The following is a 22933-nucleotide window of genomic DNA, read 5'->3' as shown; positions in this document are numbered from 1 at the left end:
TCCGGGAGTATTTTTTGAAGAATATTTTAATTGACTTCGCGCAACTGCATTTTTACACAGCTCACAAAAGTAGCCACTGAGTCCTTATTAATGGTCACACGCCAGTGAATTTACAGTTGTGGGAGGACAAGATGTTAATTCAGCTATCAAATAAAGTATTCAGACCAAATACCTCAAATTTTTAATCTAGTGGCATTTTTCAAACTCTACTTTATTTTGAAACACCCCTTTATTTTTAAATATTAATATATTGTGGACATGTCCTTTAAAGGACATGTCCACAATATAGGTCAAAACTCGCCCTACTTAAAATAAATTGCCCGTGATATTTGAGATGATAGATGGATGAATGAATGGATAGAGCAAAAAAACAAAACCCTAATTCTCTAATTCTACAGTCTTAAGTCACATTAATATATTGGATAAGTCACATTTAGAAATAAAATAAAAACTCTACTTACTTTGATCCAGCTAAATGGATGTTAAAGCTTGGATTAGGAAAATGTAAGCCACTTTTCACGGAAGATTGAAGTCTTGTCATTTGTCATGCTTATTCAATATATTGAGGGTTAGTCCAAGAAGGAACCATATGTTATAGCTGCCAGATGCCATACATTGTATCTTGTAATGTTTGTTATGCAAATTTTGTAATGTTTTACTTGTTTTTAATTGACCTATTCACATGCACAAATATATATTTGTGTGTTGTTCATGGAAGCTACTTGGAACACAAAAATACCAAAATAAAATATGTGCAAAAATTTCCACTAATCTGTAACAACCCTGACCTCATTTTTAAAGCTTTTGGTTGTTCATGATTTGATTAAATATCTAGTCTGTTCATCATTACAAAAATCTGCTGCCATATGTGTTGGTTATAGAGATATATAAGAGAAATTATTTACGGAGATCTGGTTTTTAGCATTTTGGATAATCCGCTTTCCGTGGAACTTCACGTTCCCTTGAGTGAACAATTCATTATCCTGAACTTAAGTGGCATTGATAACAATGAACGTGTCTATACTGAGCTTCTCGCATTACCACGCTTTTATATCCCCTGCATTTTTCATCCAGGGTTGCCAAACCCGGATTTGGTAGCCCAATTAGGCGACTTTTGAAGATTTTTCCCATGACTGTTGACAATTTCCTGTCCCAGAGAAACCAATGATTAAGAAAAAAATTGGGCGACTTTTTCAACATTGGCTCCGCGACTTCGATAGTTTCATGTCCCATAGAAACCAATAGTAAAGAGTAAAATTGGGCGACTTTTCGATTATTTGACCCGCGATTCGGGCTGAAATCTTTTGGCAACCCTGTTATCATCCTCCCACCGTCAACCAGGTCATTTCTGCTGTGCTGCAAATGCAGGGTAACAAATTTACTATCCATGTATGGGGAGGGTGAAAGTCCTGAATTTTTATTGTGTGTGTGATCATCATGCAAGCTGCTTCAAGGTCAGGTTTTGAACACTCACAGTGTATTGTAGTTTGTCACTGACTTCTGGTGTCACCCAGTAAATTGTCACCCAGTAAATTGTCACCCATGTTGATGGTGAGATTAAGTTTCATCATACCCCATCCTCCTTCATCCAATCAGGGAACCTCTATTATTATCGGGAATTGCCTGTTACACATGATCGCACACAAGGTCGTAGGCAATTGGTCGGACCTCATCTGCCCAGAACATATTGACCCAGGTCAGCATACCGCCATATCCTTCCCGACATGCTTAGTAGCCAAGTCCGTAGAAGAGTGGATCCACACACTATGTACACAAATATACATTTGGCCACATTTTATTATACGATTAATACTGAATTTATTAAACATGGTAACAAATATTCTCTAGCAAATCGGTTATAGATGGAACTGGTAGGCATATTATAAATTCGGGATATTAAATATCTTCCTGACCAGTCAGATCTGCGCATGGTCAAAGACGAGTATCAGACCGACGCAAACTGGCTTAGTCTCCACATCAGCCAGTTTGGTTCCGCCCCTCCACAGGGAGCGTAACCTGTGTAGGAGACTCGGTCGGACCTGGTCGGACCTCATCTCTCCCCATCGATTGTGTCCTATAATCCCTGACATTGCCCTTATGAAGTCACATCGCCCTGATCCAATCCGTTCCTACTAGGGTCATTTACCCCATATTCCTTGCATCACTCCACATTACCTGGTATTACCCATCAACTGCTTGCTCAGTTACTAAAACATGCTGATTTCTATGATCATCTTAAGGATTCAGATAGTAACGTTTGCACAGTATTTTTTGTGGGAGCTGAGAGTACACCAGACTACGAATTGCATTCTGAATATGAGGAATGTCCTTCTGATATCAATTTTGATTTCTTGAAATTCGCAATATAATACAAATTTTATGACAAATTATTGAAATTTGATATTTTCAAAATTTCTTATATTTAACAGTCCTCAAAGTAAACTTTATAAACCTAAGATATGTACTTAAAGTGTATGTACTTGGGATGAAAAGCCAACGATCAATTGAAAATGTTCACCTTTCATATTGAAGGTATACATTTTTTCCTGAAAAGACCTAAATTTTTTGGTGTTTTGGGGAAAAATCCATATCTTCAATACGAAAGGTCAACATTTTCAATTGATTGTCGGCTTTTCATGCCAGCTACATGCACATCATTAGATTAATAAAATTTAGTTCGAGGACTGTTAAACATCAAAAATGTCAATTTTTAATCATTTGCCATCATAATGTGTATTATATCGCAAATTTCAAAAAATCAAATTATTTGATATCAGAAGGACATTCTTGTTGAATACAATTTGATATGTCTGATGTGCTCTCAGCTCCTACAAAAAATTCTGTCCAAACGTTGCTACCAGAGCCTTTAACTCTCTTTAAGTTTACAATGTCACACATCATTGCCTTTAAATTATCTATTTGTCACTGTGGTTATGGATTTTATCTATTGCAGTGTTCATTACATTCCCTGAGTACACTAATGTGATATTTAGTCGATGCACGAAGCAATATGTGCGATACACTCTATGTCCATTCACCTGTGTAGGAACGACCTTGTGTGCACAAAACCCGGGGGGTCACTCCCATTGTGGCCTGTACACCATCCGCGATAATCAACTTTTGAAAAGCACCCTAAACACGGATTTAACCCTTGCTAAAACGATACTCTAAACAGGTAACATGCGCCTATTTTCATCATCAAATTTCATACCCTATATTTCATTTCCGCATATTAGCCATTGCAATATTGCTACCCTTTCCCCCGATTTTTCATGTTTTTGACACCCTAAACACGATACGTGCATATCGTGCATACCCACAAAAAACTACCCTTTTTACGCGTTTTTATTATCGCGGATGGTGTACAGCCCACAATGGGAGTGACCCCCCCGGGCACAAAATAGGGAAAGGTTATAGCATAATAAACAAAAGAGCAAGTCCGAAATTCAGCAGCTGTTGAATATGAAACTACCTCATTTACACAACTTTTTGAGAGCTAACACCCATTAGGCTATATCAAGTTAGTGTTCATCGGTTTCTCATGTAGCACACTTCCCTGGTTTGCATATCTTGATTTTGCTGTCTTGTTCCTCTTATCGAGTTGATATACCTGACAGTGAGGTTAACTCACATCATCCCGCATTACCCTTCACCTGACTGACCTTGTTTTAACTCCATATTACCTCGAATCTTTGTGTTTTTATATATTCTAGGCATCCTCTTGTATCATCTTTCGATCCTTGATGTGTTTCATCTCCTGGAGACACCATTACCTACCTACTTTGTAGATTTTCAGCATTTTCCCCCTAAAATGAAGTCACTGTCATCTTAAAATGCACCACTTCTCAGTCATATATAAATTTATACAGCATGGAATTCATGGTCATCGATATTTTCCATTGACCTTTGGATGAAATTTACATTTACCGAGGGGTTTAGGGCCTTGTCTGCAATAGCTGCCATTTGTTGTATTCTTTGATGTGTGTACACTACAGAATGCTGAAAATTGTAAAATGTGTACAAGGCAGCTATTGGGCCTTGTACTCAAAACCCTCGATATAACCCATATAAAAATCCATTATAGGACTTGTCAGAGATATGATGAAACTATCATCTAGAAGAAGGAATTGGAAAGTTTGATATTTATGGGTTAAAAAAGATAAGATTTTCTCAAATTTCAGTAATAAAATATGATACTGTGAAAGCCCTAAATCGCACAGTAGAATTACATTTATTATCAGATTTTCTGTCTGGCTTTCACTGTTAAAGTGGCACTCAGAAATTGTGTGGAATCATTGAAATATTTTTTTTGAAGAATTTCATTTTTCTGAAGAAATTGGTTATAATTCACATTGAAATCAAAGGGATGTACCATGGTAACAGAATGTTAATTGTGATTCTAGTATTCTCTTAGTATGGCATTTTTGAGTAGATATCTATGAAAAAGCGATATAATACAAATTTTATATCAAATTATGCAAAAGTTATATTTTCCCTATATACTTAAAGTGCATGTAGCTGGGAGGAAAAGCAGTCCATCATATGATAATTTTGACCTTTTTGTATTGAAGATACACATTTTTTCCTGAAAGACCTAAATTGGGGGAAAATTAATTTTATATGTTTAATTTTTGTGAATCTTTCAAGTTAATCATCTTTGTGTTAAAACAATATTAATTTTGTCAAAATTCTGATTGTTATGATGCATGGTATAGTACTTAACCGAAATCAAGTCCTTCATGACAAAGTGTAAGATTTTCAATTAAACAGTTGAATACATCAGTTAATTCGTAAAATTGATTAGACGAACTTGTTTATTGCTGAAATTTCTTGTCATCACTGACATAAAGGCTAAATGGACATGCATTCTTTATGGTCTACATATTCTTTATATGTCCATGCTTAAGGGATCTAAAATGAGCGTTTATTGCGTGCGTTTCAACAGTATTTTTTATGGGACATGAGAGCACCTCAGACCTATCGAATTGCATTCTGAATACTGAAGCATGTCTTTCTGATATCAAATAATTTTCATTTTTTGAAAATCACAATATAATACAAATTTTATGACAAATTATAAAAATTTGATATTTTTCAAATTTTTGATATATAACAGTCCTCGGTAAATTATATAAATCTAATGATATATTCTTAAAGTGTATGTAGCAGGGAGGAAAAGCCGACGGTCAATTGAAAATTTTGACCTTTCATATTGAAGATATGGATTTTTTCCCAAAAGACCTATTTTTCTTTGGTGTTTTTGGAAAAAATCCATATCTTCAATACTGAAAAGGTCAAAATTTTCAATTGATCGTCGACCTACATACACTTAAGTATAAATCATCAGATTTATAAAGTTTACTTCGAGTGCTGTTAAATATCAAAAATATCAATTTTAATGATTTGCCATAAAATGTGTATTAAATTGCGAATTTCAAAAATCAAAATTATTTGATATCAGAATGACATTCTTCATATTCAGAATGCGATTCGATATGTCTGATGTGCTCTAATGTCCCAAAATAAATACTGTCCAAATGTTCATACCCCAGCCCTTAATCTACAGAATTTTCAGAACTTTGACCTCATGAACAATTGATGCTTTGGTGATATATGAATTAAAATAGTGATTTTTGTGGGAAAAAATTCATTTTGTATGGCAACATTTCAAATTGCTTTAAATATTCTTCTAACATGATTGAAGCAGTTCATCAGGTCTGTTAATTAATCAGTTATATCAAGTTCATTTGTCAAGACCAAATAAAAAAAACGTTTTTCTGCTGACAGTTTCAGCAGCAACCTTCTCAAAGCGTTGATGATATGTCATTGATCCATCTGCTTGGAGTGGATAGATTTTGCATATTTGATCCTCTGCTCAAGATCAATGCTGGAGGCAGGAGTACCACTTCCGGGAAAATCAAAATATCCAGTCAAGGTTCCCGCTCCTAGCAGATGGATCAATAACATCATCAACGTTTTGAGAAAGCCAGAAGGTTTAAAGCGAAACTGTCAGCTGAAAAACATAAGTTTTTCATTTTGGTCTTGACAAATGAACTCATCACCCCGGTGGGTTCAGTTTGTATTTAAAGGTAGGACGTATGACCGTTCCAGGATTTGAAAATGACCCCTATTTCACGGGGAATCGAGGACATTTGCAGCAATTTTACCCCCTATTTTGCGCGAAATCAAGGAAAATATGCCCCCAAATACCTCCCCTATTTTTATCATTTTGAGGACGCATTTTCATTTCACCCCCTTATCACGAGGAATCGAGGACATTTTTCCGAAATAAATACCCCTATTTTTCCCATTTCAAGGACACTTTTGAATTTCCCCATATTTCACGGGGAAATGAGGACAATAACGAAAACTGTAGCGGTAAAACGCGGACGAAAGTCCTAGAAATACACCCTATTTTTCATTTCAAGGACTATTTTGCTCCAAAACACCCCTAATTTGGACAATCGCGAACAATTTTGTCCTCGAAAATTCCATGGACATTTCTTGAAAAGTACCCCTAATTGGAACCATCATGCGTACACATTGTCAGTGAAGACTGAACCCACCGGGCTCATCACTAGCTGATTCTTCTAACATGCTTGACCACACACTTGCAAGCAGTGTTGCCAAAACTTTTCAGCACCATGGCTGTGGTAATTAAGGATTCCCAAGTAGCCTAATTTTTAAGCTTAAAAAAAAAGCACCCAATAGGTATTTGGGCGGATTTACCCGAATTTTGAATGCAGATCATTGTTTGTTTGTTTACCCAGGCAAGTTTGTGAGGGATGCATGCTAATCCATGGGAAATCCATGGACCGTTCCAAGCTCATACAATAAAAATGCATATTAAAGCCTGGATAGCTATTGTAGGCCAATAAGATGCATGCTGGTCTAGATAGCTTTGATATTAAAACAATAAAGCAAGAAATGGAGGAAATCCAATAGGTACTTAATGGGAAGTTACGGACAGACCAATGGTCACAAACCCCATTGTAATTGCAATTTGGCGCTTCAGAGACTCAAAACTTAGCCTAAATTTTAAGTTGACTAAATTGAAAGGAAAATATGTCAAATTACTGCAACGCCATGACACTGGCAAAAGTAGCCCAGTTTTATGCGAGTGGCGGCATGGTTTTTTGAGTATTTTTCAAGCGGGAAGGAATCACCAAGTAGCCCAATTGTGCATCTATAAGGCATGGTGTTGGCATCACAGTTTACAAGTGATTTTTGTACTGAGTGGGTGTATTCAAGCTCCTAATGTACGCTCGTCGTTCTATTGATAGTGGTTATTGTGTATAATATAACAATGAATTAAACACATTGTACATAGCTATATATAGCTGTCATTCCATTGTGTAAGTTACCATTGAAATCTGTAAGACCTCTATTATGTTTGTTACGGTTGTGAAGAATAGATTGTTTTTCAAATGACATGGATATTTATCAAAATTGATGCGTGGGCAGTCATACATGTACCAAATTAATTATTTTGTTGGACAGAAATCATTGCTTAAATTTTTTTCACTTACAAGTCAACTAACAACATGTATTTGCTGTCGAAGTGACGTAATAAATCGGATTAACTACCATAGCAATTGATGAATACAATTTTGACTATATCGTCCCCCTCCCCATTGCACACCCATTACCCCTATCACACACCCCAAAAAATCCTGGTGCCACCACTATTACTCTTTTCTTTAACTTCAGTATAAATTGTATTCTACAATATCCTGTAAATTTTAAGCAAAATTCTGATGTATACAGGAAAAATAATGCCAAATACTCCAATTAGTTACCCTAGGTACAAGCATCAGTTTAATTTTGTTATTATTTTTCTTTGACGTCAATCCCAAACACAACAATATTTGTAAATGAATTATTTTTAGTTTAATAGTATGCCCAGGCAGCGATAACATCTTTGTCCCATGCCTCTGACATCAATCGCATCTTAAAATGCTGATATGGTTATAGTTCGCTGTCGGTAGGCATGGCGTATTGGTATACATAAATTTGAAGGTTAAAATAAAGATTGCAACACTAACTTCCCCAGTTTAAATCCTGAGATATGTTTTTTTTGTTGGAAAAATATGCTCACCCATAAAAAAAATGTTAACTAAAATTTATAAGCAGTATATAAGGGCAAAGCTGTACGTAACGTACCCCCAAAAAATGTCAATCTGAAAAAGGTATTTTTTTGTATAAAAAAATGTTGAAATTCAGTAATTTTTGGCTCTGATAGAATCTGAAACTATATACCTCTATATTCCTCTATTACTTGAAGCAAAAAACTTGCATACTGAGTCTTCAATCAGATCTCTATCCACGACTACTAATAGTTTTTGAACTGTTTGTTTGACTCACATAAAACCGTATCAAGTATAATGATTACATAAATAACTATGGACAATCTGTTAACAGCTCATATTGCTTATATTATTTTATTGTTTCAGTATAAAATATCGCAAGTTTCTGACCAGTCGTGACTGGATGATGGAGATGAATGTACTAACCTTTCTACCGCTACAATCAAGTATGGCAGCGGTAAGTAATTGAATTATATTAAAATACTTTGACTAATTTAAGAAGACAACCTAAATACTGCCCTCTAACAGGGTATTAAGACTAGGGCTATTGGATATGAATCATAAGTTTCCAATTGGCCACCTGCGGTGTTCATGTTTGCTAAAATTTTCATTATTTTTAACAGCACACCTTTGTTTCATAACCATTAAGGTATAGGACATTTTTTGTTTTTGCTATAGCCCCCGAATAAAATGTATTTAATTATGTTTGTACTCACTCAGGTAGCATTGTGGGTGAATTTTAAATCCGAACTAGGTGCTATTCCTTTTTTATGGGCATTTTAGTGTCTAAAATGGCCGAAAATGAGGGTTTTTCAATATTGCCGTCCATTTCTAATCGGACCCCCATAGACTTTACATGTAAAATAAAAAGGCTCATAAAAATTTATTAGCACTTAGTAAAGTAATGTAAAATTCACACAAAATGCTTTTTGAGTGATTACAAAGATAATTAAATACTTTTCATTCGGGGGGCTATGTGGAATTTTTTTAAATGTATTCCTTGTACAATGAAATTTCACAATAAAATGTCCATTGGAAACAAAAGTGAGCATGCACTTTTCCTCAGACTTTGAATGTTTGTGAATGTAGCATATTTTTCATTTGTCACATATCACATATCAAAGATGGCCACCAGACATCTTCCTTTACGCAACTCACACTATTGCAACTTGTGCTGAGAGTGGTTTCGAGTCAGATATGCAGTGGTGGTGCCATGGGGGGGGGGGGCAAATTCCCCCCATTCAGAACTGTAAAATTCCAAAATTACGCTTTTTGCTGCAATTTTGCACAAAATTTGTTGATTTTGCCCCCCTGAAATTCACTTTGCCCCCTAAATGCCACCCGAAAAAAATTCCTGGCGCTGCCACTGAAGATATGTTAAATGAAGGTCCAATGCTTCACCCTAACATTCAAAGTCTTGAGATCCACACTCAATGTGAAATGACATCATACAGTAAGGTGACGTCAATTTTTTTCTAAGAGTTTGAGTCCTGCCTTATTTTTAATATTCTGTGTGTAGGATGTCATAGAATTTGCTGATTGTTGAATGAAAGCTACTCAAATTCATTAGAATCTTGCAATTTGAGTGCATTATAACGAGGAAAATTGACACATATAATTTGACGCACTCACTTGGTTTCTGTAAAATCTGACTTGGTGAGCAGAGTTTCTGCTCGCATCGATGTGCTCATTGTTCAGGTATTGGGCTATTCCATTAAAAACCCACACTACCCCTGTGGAAGATTTTGGAGTTATCTTCAGCAGGGGGAGTATGAATTTCAAATGGAATGAACACATTAGCAGCTCCGTTTGAAACTCACCCTCCCTCTGTGGAAGATTCAGGTTGAATCTTCCTCAGAGGGTATATGAAATTCAAATGGAGCTGCTGTGTGTATTCATTCTATTTGATATTCATACTCCCCTGTGGAAGATATTTCCAAAATCTTCCACGGCGGAGTGTGGATTTTAAATAGAATAGGTTTTGACATACTCAGTGGAAGATTCAAGTTGGTTGCAGGATGAGTTTTTGTCATAAAAAATAACAATATAAAAATATAATTTGCAATTGTTTCATTCACAAGCAATTTTAACATTAAAGCTTAGGAAAGTTGACCAGTGTAGCACCAGTATTGCTAGTGATCTTCATGACTTGTCCATGATGAGGGTCCTCTATAAGGCTTAAGAAAGCAGCTGCTACTTCCTCAATTCTAGAAAGAAAAATAGTGATGAAATTAATTGGTAAGAATATTGCAGAATACCAAAAAACACCTTGTTGATGAATGTGTGATTTTTGACATTATTTTACCATTCAGAAGTCTCAATGCCCCATTAATATTTCAACAGAGATTTGTTGCCTTTTTTGAAAAATCGAAAAAAAAATAAGAGTCGGTATTCGCTTCTACAGTTCAAGCTTTTTTAAATAAAAAGTTTGATTGTGTTATCATTGCATGGACAGTGCCTTTAAAATCGAAGCAGATAGACCTGTGAAAAAACCCAAAATCACTGGTCATATTTGTCATGCTAATCTCTTTCCTGTTTTAAGCATTCAATAGCACAATAGGGCTTGGTGATATTATGCTATTGACTGGTTAAAATAGGTGACAGATAAGGATAACAAATATTATTATGATCAGTGAATTTGATTTTTCTTAGGTTTTTCTGCTTCAATTTATTAAGGCACTGTCTACCTAATGACACAGATACAACAATTCTTCAGGCGTAGATTTGTAAAAATCTACCTCACAAAAATGTTTCAAATCTAAATTTAATACATCCGTTTTAAACAATGATTTCAAGGTTAAACTTACGGTATAAATTTATAAGTGCTCTGTAGCTTCTTTGCAGTCTCGTCATCACCATCTATTGAACCCTTGTGTATAATGGGTGTTTTAACAAATAATGGACACAATGTGTTGAGTCGTATATCGTCAGGAGTAAAGGATGAATGGTATTTCTGGAAAGATAAGAGACGATCAATAAGCCGGATGAAAATAATACAGAATGTAGATCAATGAACAATACCGTGAGAAAGGAAAGAGTGTAATTTAATAAGTATTATTAGCCACTTGCGGTTCCGCCATTATGCACTATATGCGGGAGAGCCTCGAACTGGCAGCATACATGAAAGGAAGAATTACGTAACCTTACACAGAATGTTATATGACTGGTTCAATTCCCATTCATGTATGCTGCCAGTTCGAGGCTCTCCCCGCACATAGTGCATAATGGCGGAACTGCAAGTGGCTAATAGGAGAGAAGTGGAAATTATTTATAAAAAGAGGATTAGGAGACAGAATAGGGGAGATGAAGATAGGCAGATGTGTACCGACCGAGGGGGGGCAGGACCCTGGCTCAGAATTGTAAGGTTGTAATGTGCAACCTTCCTTTATGGCTCACTTTAGGGCCACTTGTCCTAATTTTGACCCATTTTAGTGTTAAAATGGCAAATGTTTTTGTGCATTTGTCCTGGTATTTAAAATCATTTCAGTAGCGGGGCAATTTTGAATTCCCCCCTCTCCCTCAAGCAGTGGCGTACCACTGAGTCACATTCCCAGCATTGCAGAGTCACCCCCTTACCTGCTCCCAGTAATAACCTGTCAAACCCAAGAAGTGTTTGAAATGTTTAGTCCAAAATGAGGCTGATTTGGGTCAGAAATAGTTGTAAAGGAAGTTGTCTATTGGAAATTTGGTTAATTTTGTCCCAGCACTGTAAAAGCGGTAATTTTCATGTGTGTAATTTTTCACGTTTTGCCGATTTTGAACTACATTGCTTGTTTTTAATTTTGAGCTTTGTTACACGGGAAAAGTGCGAAAACTTATTTAACCTCGAAAATTTCCACTTTTACAGTATTTCAAGTCAAGTTTGCTCCCCCGGTTGGTATGCCAACAGATTCAATAATTTGTACGTAAGGCTTACCACAAGTGCCCTGTCAAATGCAACCACCCCATGTTTAGTAGCCGAGTAGACTGGTGAAAACGGTGCTGGTATTACACCTGAAAATAAAAATTACAACAGTTTTGATATAGCATCCAGGCAAAATTCAATGAACATCAGTGTTGAGTCGGAGGCTGTATGTTGTGATTTTGGCCCAGTGAAAATTTGATTTAGTGCACATGAATTTGCAATTCCGTATTACTATTAGTCAATTTGAGAAAGTTTTAAGCCAAAATTGGACCAATTAGGGAATGGGCTACTCCATTTGAAATCCATACACCCCTAATGGAAGACATGACCTTAATCTTCCACACAGGGAGTGTTAATATCAAATGGGTTTACCTGAAAAGATGACTCCATTTAAAATTGTCACCCCTGTGTGGAAGATTAAGGTCATGCCTTCTATAGGGGGAGTATGGATTTCAACTGCAATCGCCCATTTTTAGACTGAGTCAGCACTGATGAACATTATATCTTGATGAACAGCACATACAGCCTGTCTCAAAAAAAATTGTGCAAGTGAAAAGCGCCCTCTATAGCAATTAGAGAATACCATTGTGACATAATGCTCACATCAACGTCACGGGCGCAGTCTTAGCTCTCTAATGCCGTTTGTTCTGTTCAATTTGCTTGTTCCAAATTTAAGATATGTTTATTTAACAACGGAAGGGTAAAATCACAATTGTGCCACTTTTACTAGGGAAGAGAGCTGTGCATGTAAATCAATGATTGCTGATGTTGATGCGTCTAATGCACTCCTCCTTTCGGGGCCCATGCATTAGACGCATCAACATCAGCACGCGTGCATTATTTGGTCTAATATCTCTCCCAACAAGTAATACGCGTTCATTAACCTATAACATGAAGTGCACAATATTTGTTTGTCTTTTAATATGTCTTAAGTGACTATAAAGAGAACAGCATTTACCATGATAAAATCATTGACATGCACATGTATTTAATTTTTACAGCAGAATGTGAAATATTTTTAATCTATTTTTTAGTGGAAAAAGGAGGGAGTCATCATTCCTGCATCATGATAAAACAGTAAAAACAGTCAAAAAGTTTGTATTGTGTAATTGATTCATTCTTTTGATTTCACGAAGGAACTCTTGATAAACTTGATGCTATCACTGTTACATATAAAGCCCTCTTCCCTAGTAAAAGTGGCACAAATGTGATTTTACCCTTTAAGTCTTTAACTAAACATATCTCGAGATTAAAACAAGCAAATTGAACAGAACAAACGGCATTTGAGAGCTAAGACTACGCCCTTGACGTTGATGTAAGCATTATGTCACAACGGTATTTTCTAATTGCCAGAGAGGGCGTTTTTCACTTGCACAATTTTTTTTGAGACAGGCTGTAATGAAAGGTGTTTGTGTGAATTTACCACTTTGAATGTGAAAAAAGCTCTGAAAGATTTCTAAAGGATATTATTTGAAATAGGTACAGATTTTCAGATATTTTACAAGACATTGTTACAGACTTGTCTTTTCTATTTGTGAGCACAATTCAAGTAATTGATATCATATTTACTTCGAATATAATAATTCCTCCCACTGAGACCGGATATTTATCCTAAATAAAGATACATTAGCCTCAAATTCATGCATTGTCTTGTTCCTATGGTAACCAAACTGCTGTACCACAAACAGTATTTTTTTTGCTGAATAAAATGATTTCACTGAGAAAAGTATCAATGAGCATGGTTTGAAATGGATTTTTTGATGACTGTAAAGGCTATGGAATTATTCTGTTGAATATCAGTGATAAAAAATGCATTTCCTGATGTAAACATGGCCTCTATATTAAAATTTGTTTACCATTGCTAGTAGCCATATTTTTTTCATTATCCACAGCCTTATCCCCCATTTTTCTCAAAAAATGCTGAGATTTTTATACCACTGGAAAACTCTAGCTACGTAATCTTTCTGTACAAAACTATTCTTGCAGATTAATTTGTTTAGCAATTGTCATATTTGAATTACGGTCTGATACACCAGAACGAAACTACAACATTGGCCTTTATGGAGTTAGTGTAATACACATAATCATGCAAAATCGGAATCAACTAAAATTTTGGCTTTTAAGAATGTTTTAAAAGATATCTTCCATATGCTGGGAAGGGCTGCACAAATATACAACACAATAAATGATACTGAAACAGGATACAGGAAATTTGGCTAAAAACATGTTGAACACACTGAATGAGAGAGCATTATCTGTCATTCAATCCTCAACTTGTTGGTCACATGACTGTTGTGGTCCAATTACCTGCAATGGATGCTATGTTGATGACCACTCCTCCTTGTCCACCGTTTTGTTTACTCATAAATTGTTGAGCTAAATATGTCCCATCAATGACCGCATTCTGAAAAGTTGAAATAAAAAAAAAAGAAATGATGAAATGAAACTCGCAATTTATTCATAACATAATTTATTCGAACACAATACGTGAACATATGACATCATTATAGTGTCGACTTTATGTGATGTTATCAAACTGTAGTTGATTTATTAAAATCAATTGATTTAAAATTTGCCGCCATAACAAGACCAAGTCGCTATAATTCATATAGCTAAATTATTATTAATTGGGACATTCTGATTTTTGTGTGTATTATTAAGAACTAAATTTTGAAAGTATTTACGGACGCAAAAGAAACTTTATTGATGGAAATGTTAATCGAGGCCAATACATTTTGTGTGTGTACAGATTTTAAAAGACCCCTTAAAAGGGGTCTTTAGGGGTTCTTTTAAATTAGTTTTCAGATTAGTTGCTGTCAAAGTAATACAGGCCTCCAAAAACGCATGGGAATCAGGAACAGCGTTCCCAGAAAGGTCACTGAGGTCACAGAAAAAAAATTGCAAAAAAAAAAAAAAAAAAAAAAAAAAATTTTAAATTTTTTTTTTTCCAAAGTTTTCGCGATTTGGAAACCACTGGACCTATTATGAAATTTCAGGATCATTCACAGTTAATTTTAAAAAAATTAGAAAAAAATCAGAAAAAATTACAAAAAAATTACAGTTTGTTATCCTGTATATGCAAACCATTAACTAATGTTTATTTCTTCATCTATCACATATTATAGATGCATTGGTTTTCCATGCATTTATAATATGTGATAGATGAAGAGGTAAACACAAGTTAATGGTTTGCATATATTAAGGATAACAAACTGTAATTTTTTTCCATTTTTTTTTCAAATTATCTGTGAATAATCCTAGCCCTTCAGAAGAGGTCTAGTGGTTCTTCAAAGTTGCAGAATACTTCTAAAAATGTTAAAAATAAATAAAAATTTTTTTTTTGAATTTTTTTAACGACATCCAATAATCGGTTGAGCCCTAGATGTGATTATACCCGGTATCATTCAATCATATACTATATGTACTATGACTTACGACAAAAAAAATGACAACATTGTTGGAAATTTGTGAGTTTTGACGGTAATACTTTGAAATTTTAAGTTGTGTTTTTTTGTGAAAAGGATGTAAATTTTTATAGAAAACTGTTCCAAAATAAGGCTCAGATTGCACAAGAGAGCATCTAAACCCTGAGAGCTTCCAGGGCCCTTAAGCGGGCCCTGCACCCCGGCCGTTAGGACTTCGCGCTCGTGATGTCCGCTATGCGCACATAGGCCTATTTCAGTTATTTCACAGAAAATTTCCAGCACTTGTCATTAAGTTCCCAGACAGCAGAAAATTTTCTGGAGGCCTGAAGTAATATACTACTTACAAGATTAATATTAACCATATTAGACCAATTCTTTTCATCCATGACACCAGCATTGTTTACAACTATGTCCAATCTCCCAAAGTGTTCCTTTGTCTTCTGGAAAGCATCTGGTGTGTTGATAAAACATATATGTATATGGAAATAAATAAATAATTGAAAGGGTGATGTCTTTGTTACAATTTGTTGTAAAGTTGTCATCTACTGCTGATATTGGTATTGATGATATGGTTGATGAAATGTTCTGATATGGTTGTTGATATAGCGTGTAGAAGGGCGATTTGTCCGTACGCTGGCAACACAACTGCGTGAACGCACCGATTCAAATCTACAATGCAAAATCCAACATGGCATTACTCTCAACTTAAGAAAAGACAGACTATAGGCTAGCTATCTACCCCTGATATGGGTGTTGCTGAAGTATCTATCTACTGCTGATATTGATAAAGTAACTAAGAAGTAATTATCTACTGCTGATATGAGTATTGATGAAGTAGCTATCTACTGCTGATAAGGGTATTGAAGAAGTAGGTCATCTATTACTGATGGGTGTTGATGAAGTAGCTATTTATTGCTGATAATAGTGTTGATGAAAAAGCTATCCACATCTGATATGGGTGTTCATGAAGGAATTATTTGTCATTGATGTGGCTGTTGATAAAGTAGATATCTACTGTTGACATGGTTATAAAGTAGTTAACTTTTGCTGATATTAACATTGTTGAAGTAGCTATCTACAGTCTACTGCTGATGTGGGTGTTAATGAAGTATTTTTTACTGTTATGTTGATGATATAACTATATTCTGATGATATGGATGCCAATGAGTAGTAGCTATCACCTGCTGATATTGGTGTTGATGAAGTAGTTATCTACTGCTGATATGGGTGTTGAAGTAGTTCTCTACTGCTGTTATTAGTATTGATGAGGTATGTATATCTACTAATGATGTTTGTGTTGATGAAGTAGCTATCTACTGCTGATATGGGTGTTGAAGAAGTGTCCATCTACTACTAATATTGGTGTCGAAGAAGTAGTTATCTACTGCTGATGTAGGTGCTGATGAAGTAGCTATCTACTGTTGATATTGGTATTGATTAAGTAGTTATCTATTGCTGATAATTGGTATTGATGAAGTAGTAATCTAATGCTGATATTGGTATTGATGAATAAGCTATCTACTGCTGATATGGGTGGTGATGAAGTAGTTAACTACTGCTGATATGGGTGTTGATGAAGTAGCTATCTACTGCTGACATAGGTATTGATGGAGTAGCTATGTAATGCTGATATTAATGTTAATGAAGTAACTATCTATCTACTGATGATAAGGCTGTGGGGGGGGGGGGGTAAGATTTCTTGCAAGGGGCGACTGCAAGCCCCCTTCCATGCCCCTTGGGTATGTCACAAGTAATATTGGTTTTAAATTTTGCACTGTTATATTTATGCTCGTTTCAAGGTAGTCCAGTTTAGCAAATCTCTGGTATAAAATTCCCTGCAAATAAATTACCTTTAAGCTGAGAACTACTTGTTACATCACACTGTAAAAAGATGGCTCTATCTGCTCCATATTTCTGTTTGAATTCTTGTTCTGTAGCTAGACCTTTCTCTCCTTGTATATCTACCACACTCACCCCCTGTAAAGTGAATATGTTAGCAAGATTACAAAGAGGATCCTGTTCGAAATATCTTAATGGATTTTTCAACATTGTATTCTTTGTTTAGCATGAAAGCCTAATTCAAGATAGAGTAGGTGATGGGTGTCTTTAATGTGTGCACATCATTGGGCGACTTCATACAACAGCAGGATCTACATCAATGCATATCATCTACCGGGATACACATCCATAATAGTAAGTGTCTACACAGCACTCAGATTCGCATCCGGAAAATGATCGCATAGTAAGTGCGTGTAGAGCGCTCATGGTGTGCTGCCGATGTTGTCTGCACTCACAACAGGAGATCACATTGATCCGCATCACAGGAGTGCGCATTGATGTGGATCATAATTCTTGTGTAGAATCATCCATTGTCTGGTATCTATTAAATATGTTAAAAGCAATTCCTTTGAATACTATAGGCATTTCATTGTGAATCACATCGGATGGAGACTAGTAGCTAAAATGTGGACCAATGAATAATAGTATTTATTTGTGCCGCCTACTTCTTGAGCAAAACTTACAATTACAGCATTTTAACTGGGTGTTATTGTACCGTACATTGTTATTTCAGAGTTATTGTAAATGCAATTAAAAGCTTGTTTACCCAGATGCTTGCATTGTATAGGGAAGCCTCCAGTTCCAACTTTCGAAATTATTTGTAGCTTTTTGCGTTCCTGCTGCCTTTCTTGGATGTGGTAGACATTTACAACTACCCTCCTAAAAATGCCAATCTGGAAGAAATGTCCTCTTTTTTTGTAAAAACATTGAAAATCAGCCCTTTTTTAAGGAAAAATGAATTGCAAGAAAGTCATGGTGACTAAATTGAACAACTTTCAATTCAATTTGAACTTCGACATTTAAAGTGAATTAACAACCCAAATGCGAAATTATGACAAATTGACCCACTATTTACTCTACTCAATAATGACTACCTATTTAAAGCTACATTTGAAAGACATTTATTCTATACTGTTTGTCTAGCACAAATTAATCATTAAGCATTCAGTACTGAACATTTGGTATTGCTTTGTCATGAAATACAAAATGTAGGTCAAGTAATTTCTTCTTGAAGTGTCACTATTGGCCTGTTATACATGTAGTGTCACTTGCCAAGTTGCATTGTACAGATGGTTGTTCATTTTGCTACACCTTGTACACAGGGCCCGTGACCTCTTCTGCACACTGCATGTAGGAGCATTGCTAGTTATATTATATATGATTGTTTTGGCAAAAGTATTTGCTCAAATTCACTGGAACTCTTACAAAACTTGTATTTGATTTTCATGGTTCCAAGTGTCAAAAGAAGACTGATGAGATGAGATTGCATTTATGAGGTGATGTCAGAACTATTGATCGCTCTCAAAATGTCTGTGTATTCGAACAACAAATTCGCTCCTAAAACCACTATATTTATATATGATTGGAAAACAACTTAACCTATACACACAGAACTGGGCTTTCTGTCAGGCTAGCCCACTGTGTCCTTATATATGGAATGCCAACAATTACTTTAATTGGCTTTTGGGAAAATGCAGCTTATGTCATATGTGAACAATGGTATTGATGTCCAAGTATCCGAAATGTATAGGTCAACACAATTGATTGCTCCATTTAAGTGACCCTCGATTTTTAAGAGCTTTAAGCTTACCTGCTGACTTTATTGATAATGTTACTAACCTTAGCTGCTTTCTTCAGAAGTTGTTCAGCAAATGCTTTCCTAGACCTTCTGCACCACCGTAATTAGTGCTACTTTACTAGTGATATTCATGGTAACCTACTAAATTTTAAGCTTCTATGATTAAACCGTGGCAATAGGTATTTCCTGACATGTATGCATGGCAAGCCAAGGTTCTATGCATGTGTTGTGCCTGTGTGCACTCAACGATAACAAGATCAAAGGTCAAAGTGTAACATTTAGCATTGTGTACTATTTACAGGGTGTGTCAAAATTGATAGGAATATGTTTGGCATGACACTGCATGACCAATCAAACAATCAATTTGATAGAAGTAGTAAATCATTGTAACAAATGAAATGTAAAAAGTGCTTTATATCTCAAAAAGGGCCACCTAGCATATGCACAAAAACAAAACAGTGGAAAGGGTCAAGTTTTAATAAGTATTGAAAAAGAAAAAATTAAATTTTCATACAACCTGTCAAGCTACAACCCAGGAAATTAATAGTTGGCACACCTGCACTAAACAATGGAAATGCGTGCCCTATTAAAATTGGGGAGGCGAGGGAAACTTGCATGCAATATATGTGAAGTACAGACTCCCCCCTATATCGCACCCTTCCCCCCACTCCCCATCATTCAATGTTGGAGGGTCTCACGGACCTGTTGACAACATGGCTTGGTCCAACATTGAATTGGGGGAGCGGGGGCAGAGATATACCAAAAGACAGGCAAACTGTGCCAACCTTTTTTTCCTGGATTGTCCGAGTCAAATCCTAAATATTGCATCTGTTTTCCGATTTTACTCAATAACTTTGCAACGGAATGTTGTATTATCTTCATATTTCACACAAACACATATAAGTGATAGGGCTTTACGATAAATAAAAAAAATAGAAAAATTGTATTTGTTTATTTAGGGGGTGGTCATTAAAAACATCGCTAATGCCTGGTTTTGCGGCTTGGCTTGGGTCTGAATTACGCGAAAACTCTTTGACAAAAAAAGAAAGAATGATTTTTAAATGCAGTATTACATCGAATTGCTTCTAATTCAAATGATAAATAAAAAGAACTGAATGAGCAATTTCCAATCACCTATTATTACATCAAATTAATGTAATTGCACCCGTATCATAGATAGGGCAATTTTACGTATGTTTATATAAAAACATCATCAGTGTGGAAATTACGATGATATTTGTACAGTGCCGTAAAATATAGGTAGACATACAGAAAAAAGACGGACATTGGCTTATGACAAATATAATATGATGAGAATATTGTAAAATAAAAATGAAAAAGAAATCTAAATACATTCAGGGGCTCGAACCCGTGTTCCACTGTGCCTGAGGCAGATGCCATATCAATTGCGCCACAGAGCTGTGTAACTTCAACAGGTTTAAACTATAATATAATGCTATTCAAGATGCATGTATATAAATATACGCTCTACAAACGGTATACAGTCAAACAAATCACACTTTTACGGCATTTGTTTCATTAACTGAATATTTATCATATAGCAGGTGTTGGCTGACATTGTGCTTCACATTTAGTTCAGTTTTTGTCCGGGATAAATGACTACGGGACAAAATCGGACGGTATACACGTCTTTAAAGAGTAAAGAATTTTAATATAATATTACTTTCTTTTTTTATTTATACAAACGTGTATATCGTTCGTTTTTGTCCCAAAGTCATTTTACCCCGGCCTAAAACTGAAATAAATGTGGAGCACAATATCAGCCAACACCTGCTATATGATAAATATTCAGTTAATGAAACAAATGCCGTAAAAGTGTGATTTGTTTGACTGTATACCGTTTGTAGAGCGTATATTTATATACATGCATCTTGAATAGCATTAGATTATAGTTTAAGCATGTTGAAGTAACACAGCTCTATGGTTCAATGGATACGGCATCTGCCACAGGCGCATTGGAACACGGGTTCGAGCCCCTGAATATATTTAGATTTCTTTTTTTTCTTTTTTGTTATTATTTTACAATATCCTTCATCATATTATATTCATCATTATATTAATTTTTGCCAATGTCCGTCCTTCTTTTTTTCTGTATTTCTACCTTTATTTTACGGCACTGTACAAATATCACCTTAATTGCCGCACCGAGTTGTTTGTCAAAATGGAAACTCGGATGGCTTTCAAAACAGAGCATCACGTGTCCACGGCCATGATGATTGAACTGAAAAAAGTTTGAAATTGCCAATCACAATGCCTAATATGGCCATTATATACCATGAGAGATTTTTCAATTCAGAAAAAATATTTGAACCGTTTTTTACGAACAATTTGAATTTTAAGGTGTTACAATCCAAACCGGAAACAAGTTTCGTTCATTCAGGTTGCAAGAGATATGATGTGCATATAAATGGTAAAAAAATGATGCTTTTATAGCACTTAGGAGAAAGTCATATTTATCAAATTACTGCAGATATACAGTTTTGTTGGTTGCGTGAGGCCTATACAATTTAAACATTGAATATTGAAAAGGATTTATTGATTATCTATAATCGATAATAATTGATTATCGATATTATTTTTGATTAATTTTAATTTTTGCATATTGAAACGAATATGGGGATTAATCCATGAAAATTTAGTGGCCATATGCTTAATGCTTTATATTTTATAAGCCAAAATATGAAATTAGATGCATTTTTGGAAGAATTAGCATAGCTTTAAACTACGAAAATAATCGGCAATCATATAATATTCTTCTTATTTCACAATATTTTTTATCAATATGAAATTTACATATTGATATGAATGTGAGGATTACTCCCTGAAAATTTGGTGGTCATACCTTTTATGGTTTTTAGTTTATAAACCAAAATATGAAGTTAGATGCATATTTTGGACGAGTTATCATAGCTTTAAACTTCGAAAATAATCGGCAATTATATAACATTCTTTTGACTTATACCTTATTTCACAATATTTTTTATTAATATTGATTTCATATATTGATATGCATGTGAGGATTATTTCCTGAAAATTTGGTGGCCATACCTTTAACGGTTTTTATTTTACAAGCCAAAATATGAAATTAGATGCATATTTTTGGAATTGATTCGGACAACCCAGGAAATTAATAGTTGGCACACCTGCACTAAACAATGGAAATGCGTGCCAACTATTAAAATTGGGGAGGCGAGGGAAACATGCATGCAATATATGTGAAGTACAGACTTCCCATATATCTCACCTTCCCCACTCCCCATCATTCAATGTTGGAGGGTCTCACGGACCTGTTGACAACATGGCTTGGTCCAACATTGAATTGGGGGAGCGGGGGCAGAGATATACCAAAAGACAGGCAAACTGTGCCAACCTTTTTTTCCTGGATTGTAGGGTACTGTTTTCTAAAAGAGTCCAAACAGCTATTAAAGTTACAGTAACAGGTAACCGCAAATTTAAACCACACACAAATATGTATAGGCTTCAACATGTAGCTCATTCAGACCGTGAATAAAAGAAACCTCAAAACTGTTCTGAAGAGTTAAATCATCGAAAAAATCACCCACAAAAATAACCAATTATACAGTACACCATTGGGAAAAGTTTAGGAAGACAAGGATTTTCAGGATGCAACATTGGATTTCCAGTAGAATTTTTGTGAAAAAAATCACTACTAAGTGAGATAAAAATTCCCTTTAAAAGGGAAAGCTGGCCTCACAATAATTTTATTGAGAAAAGGTCTTTTATGTTATTACTTTTGATGGAAGACTGAAGAATGACACGACAGGTGAATCTTTGAGTAGACTCAAGATGGTTGGTAAGGGTTATATTCAGAGGATGCCTAGTAGTACAACCATACTCC

General features: G+C 35.3%; 2 protein-coding genes across 2 annotated transcripts in view; one reads left to right on the top strand and one right to left on the bottom strand.

Moving 5' to 3' along the window:
- Positions 1-22933, top strand: part of LOC140147094 (atrial natriuretic peptide receptor 1-like) — a 131176-nt gene that overhangs the window by 72674 nt on the left and 35569 nt on the right. Inside the window, 1 exon segment of the mRNA XM_072168867.1 lies at positions 8454-8544. Within this exon segment, the coding sequence (XP_072024968.1) occupies positions 8454-8544 (91 nt within the window).
- LOC140148123 (15-hydroxyprostaglandin dehydrogenase [NAD(+)]-like) lies at positions 10112-19286 on the bottom strand. Its single transcript, XM_072169978.1, is given in 9 exon segments — positions 10112-10294; positions 10895-11040; positions 12004-12080; positions 14299-14395; positions 15761-15867; positions 17267-17393; positions 19095-19132; positions 19135-19155; positions 19158-19286. Coding segments are annotated over 9 exon segments (756 nt in total). The 5' UTR covers positions 19186-19286; the 3' UTR covers positions 10112-10179.

Source organism: Amphiura filiformis, chromosome 3 (assembly GCF_039555335.1).
Source record: "Amphiura filiformis chromosome 3, Afil_fr2py, whole genome shotgun sequence".
Lineage (NCBI taxonomy): Eukaryota > Metazoa > Echinodermata > Ophiuroidea > Amphilepidida > Amphiuridae > Amphiura > Amphiura filiformis.
The sequence above is the reverse complement of the archived record's forward strand: the minus strand, read 5'-3'. Positions and strand labels throughout refer to the sequence as shown.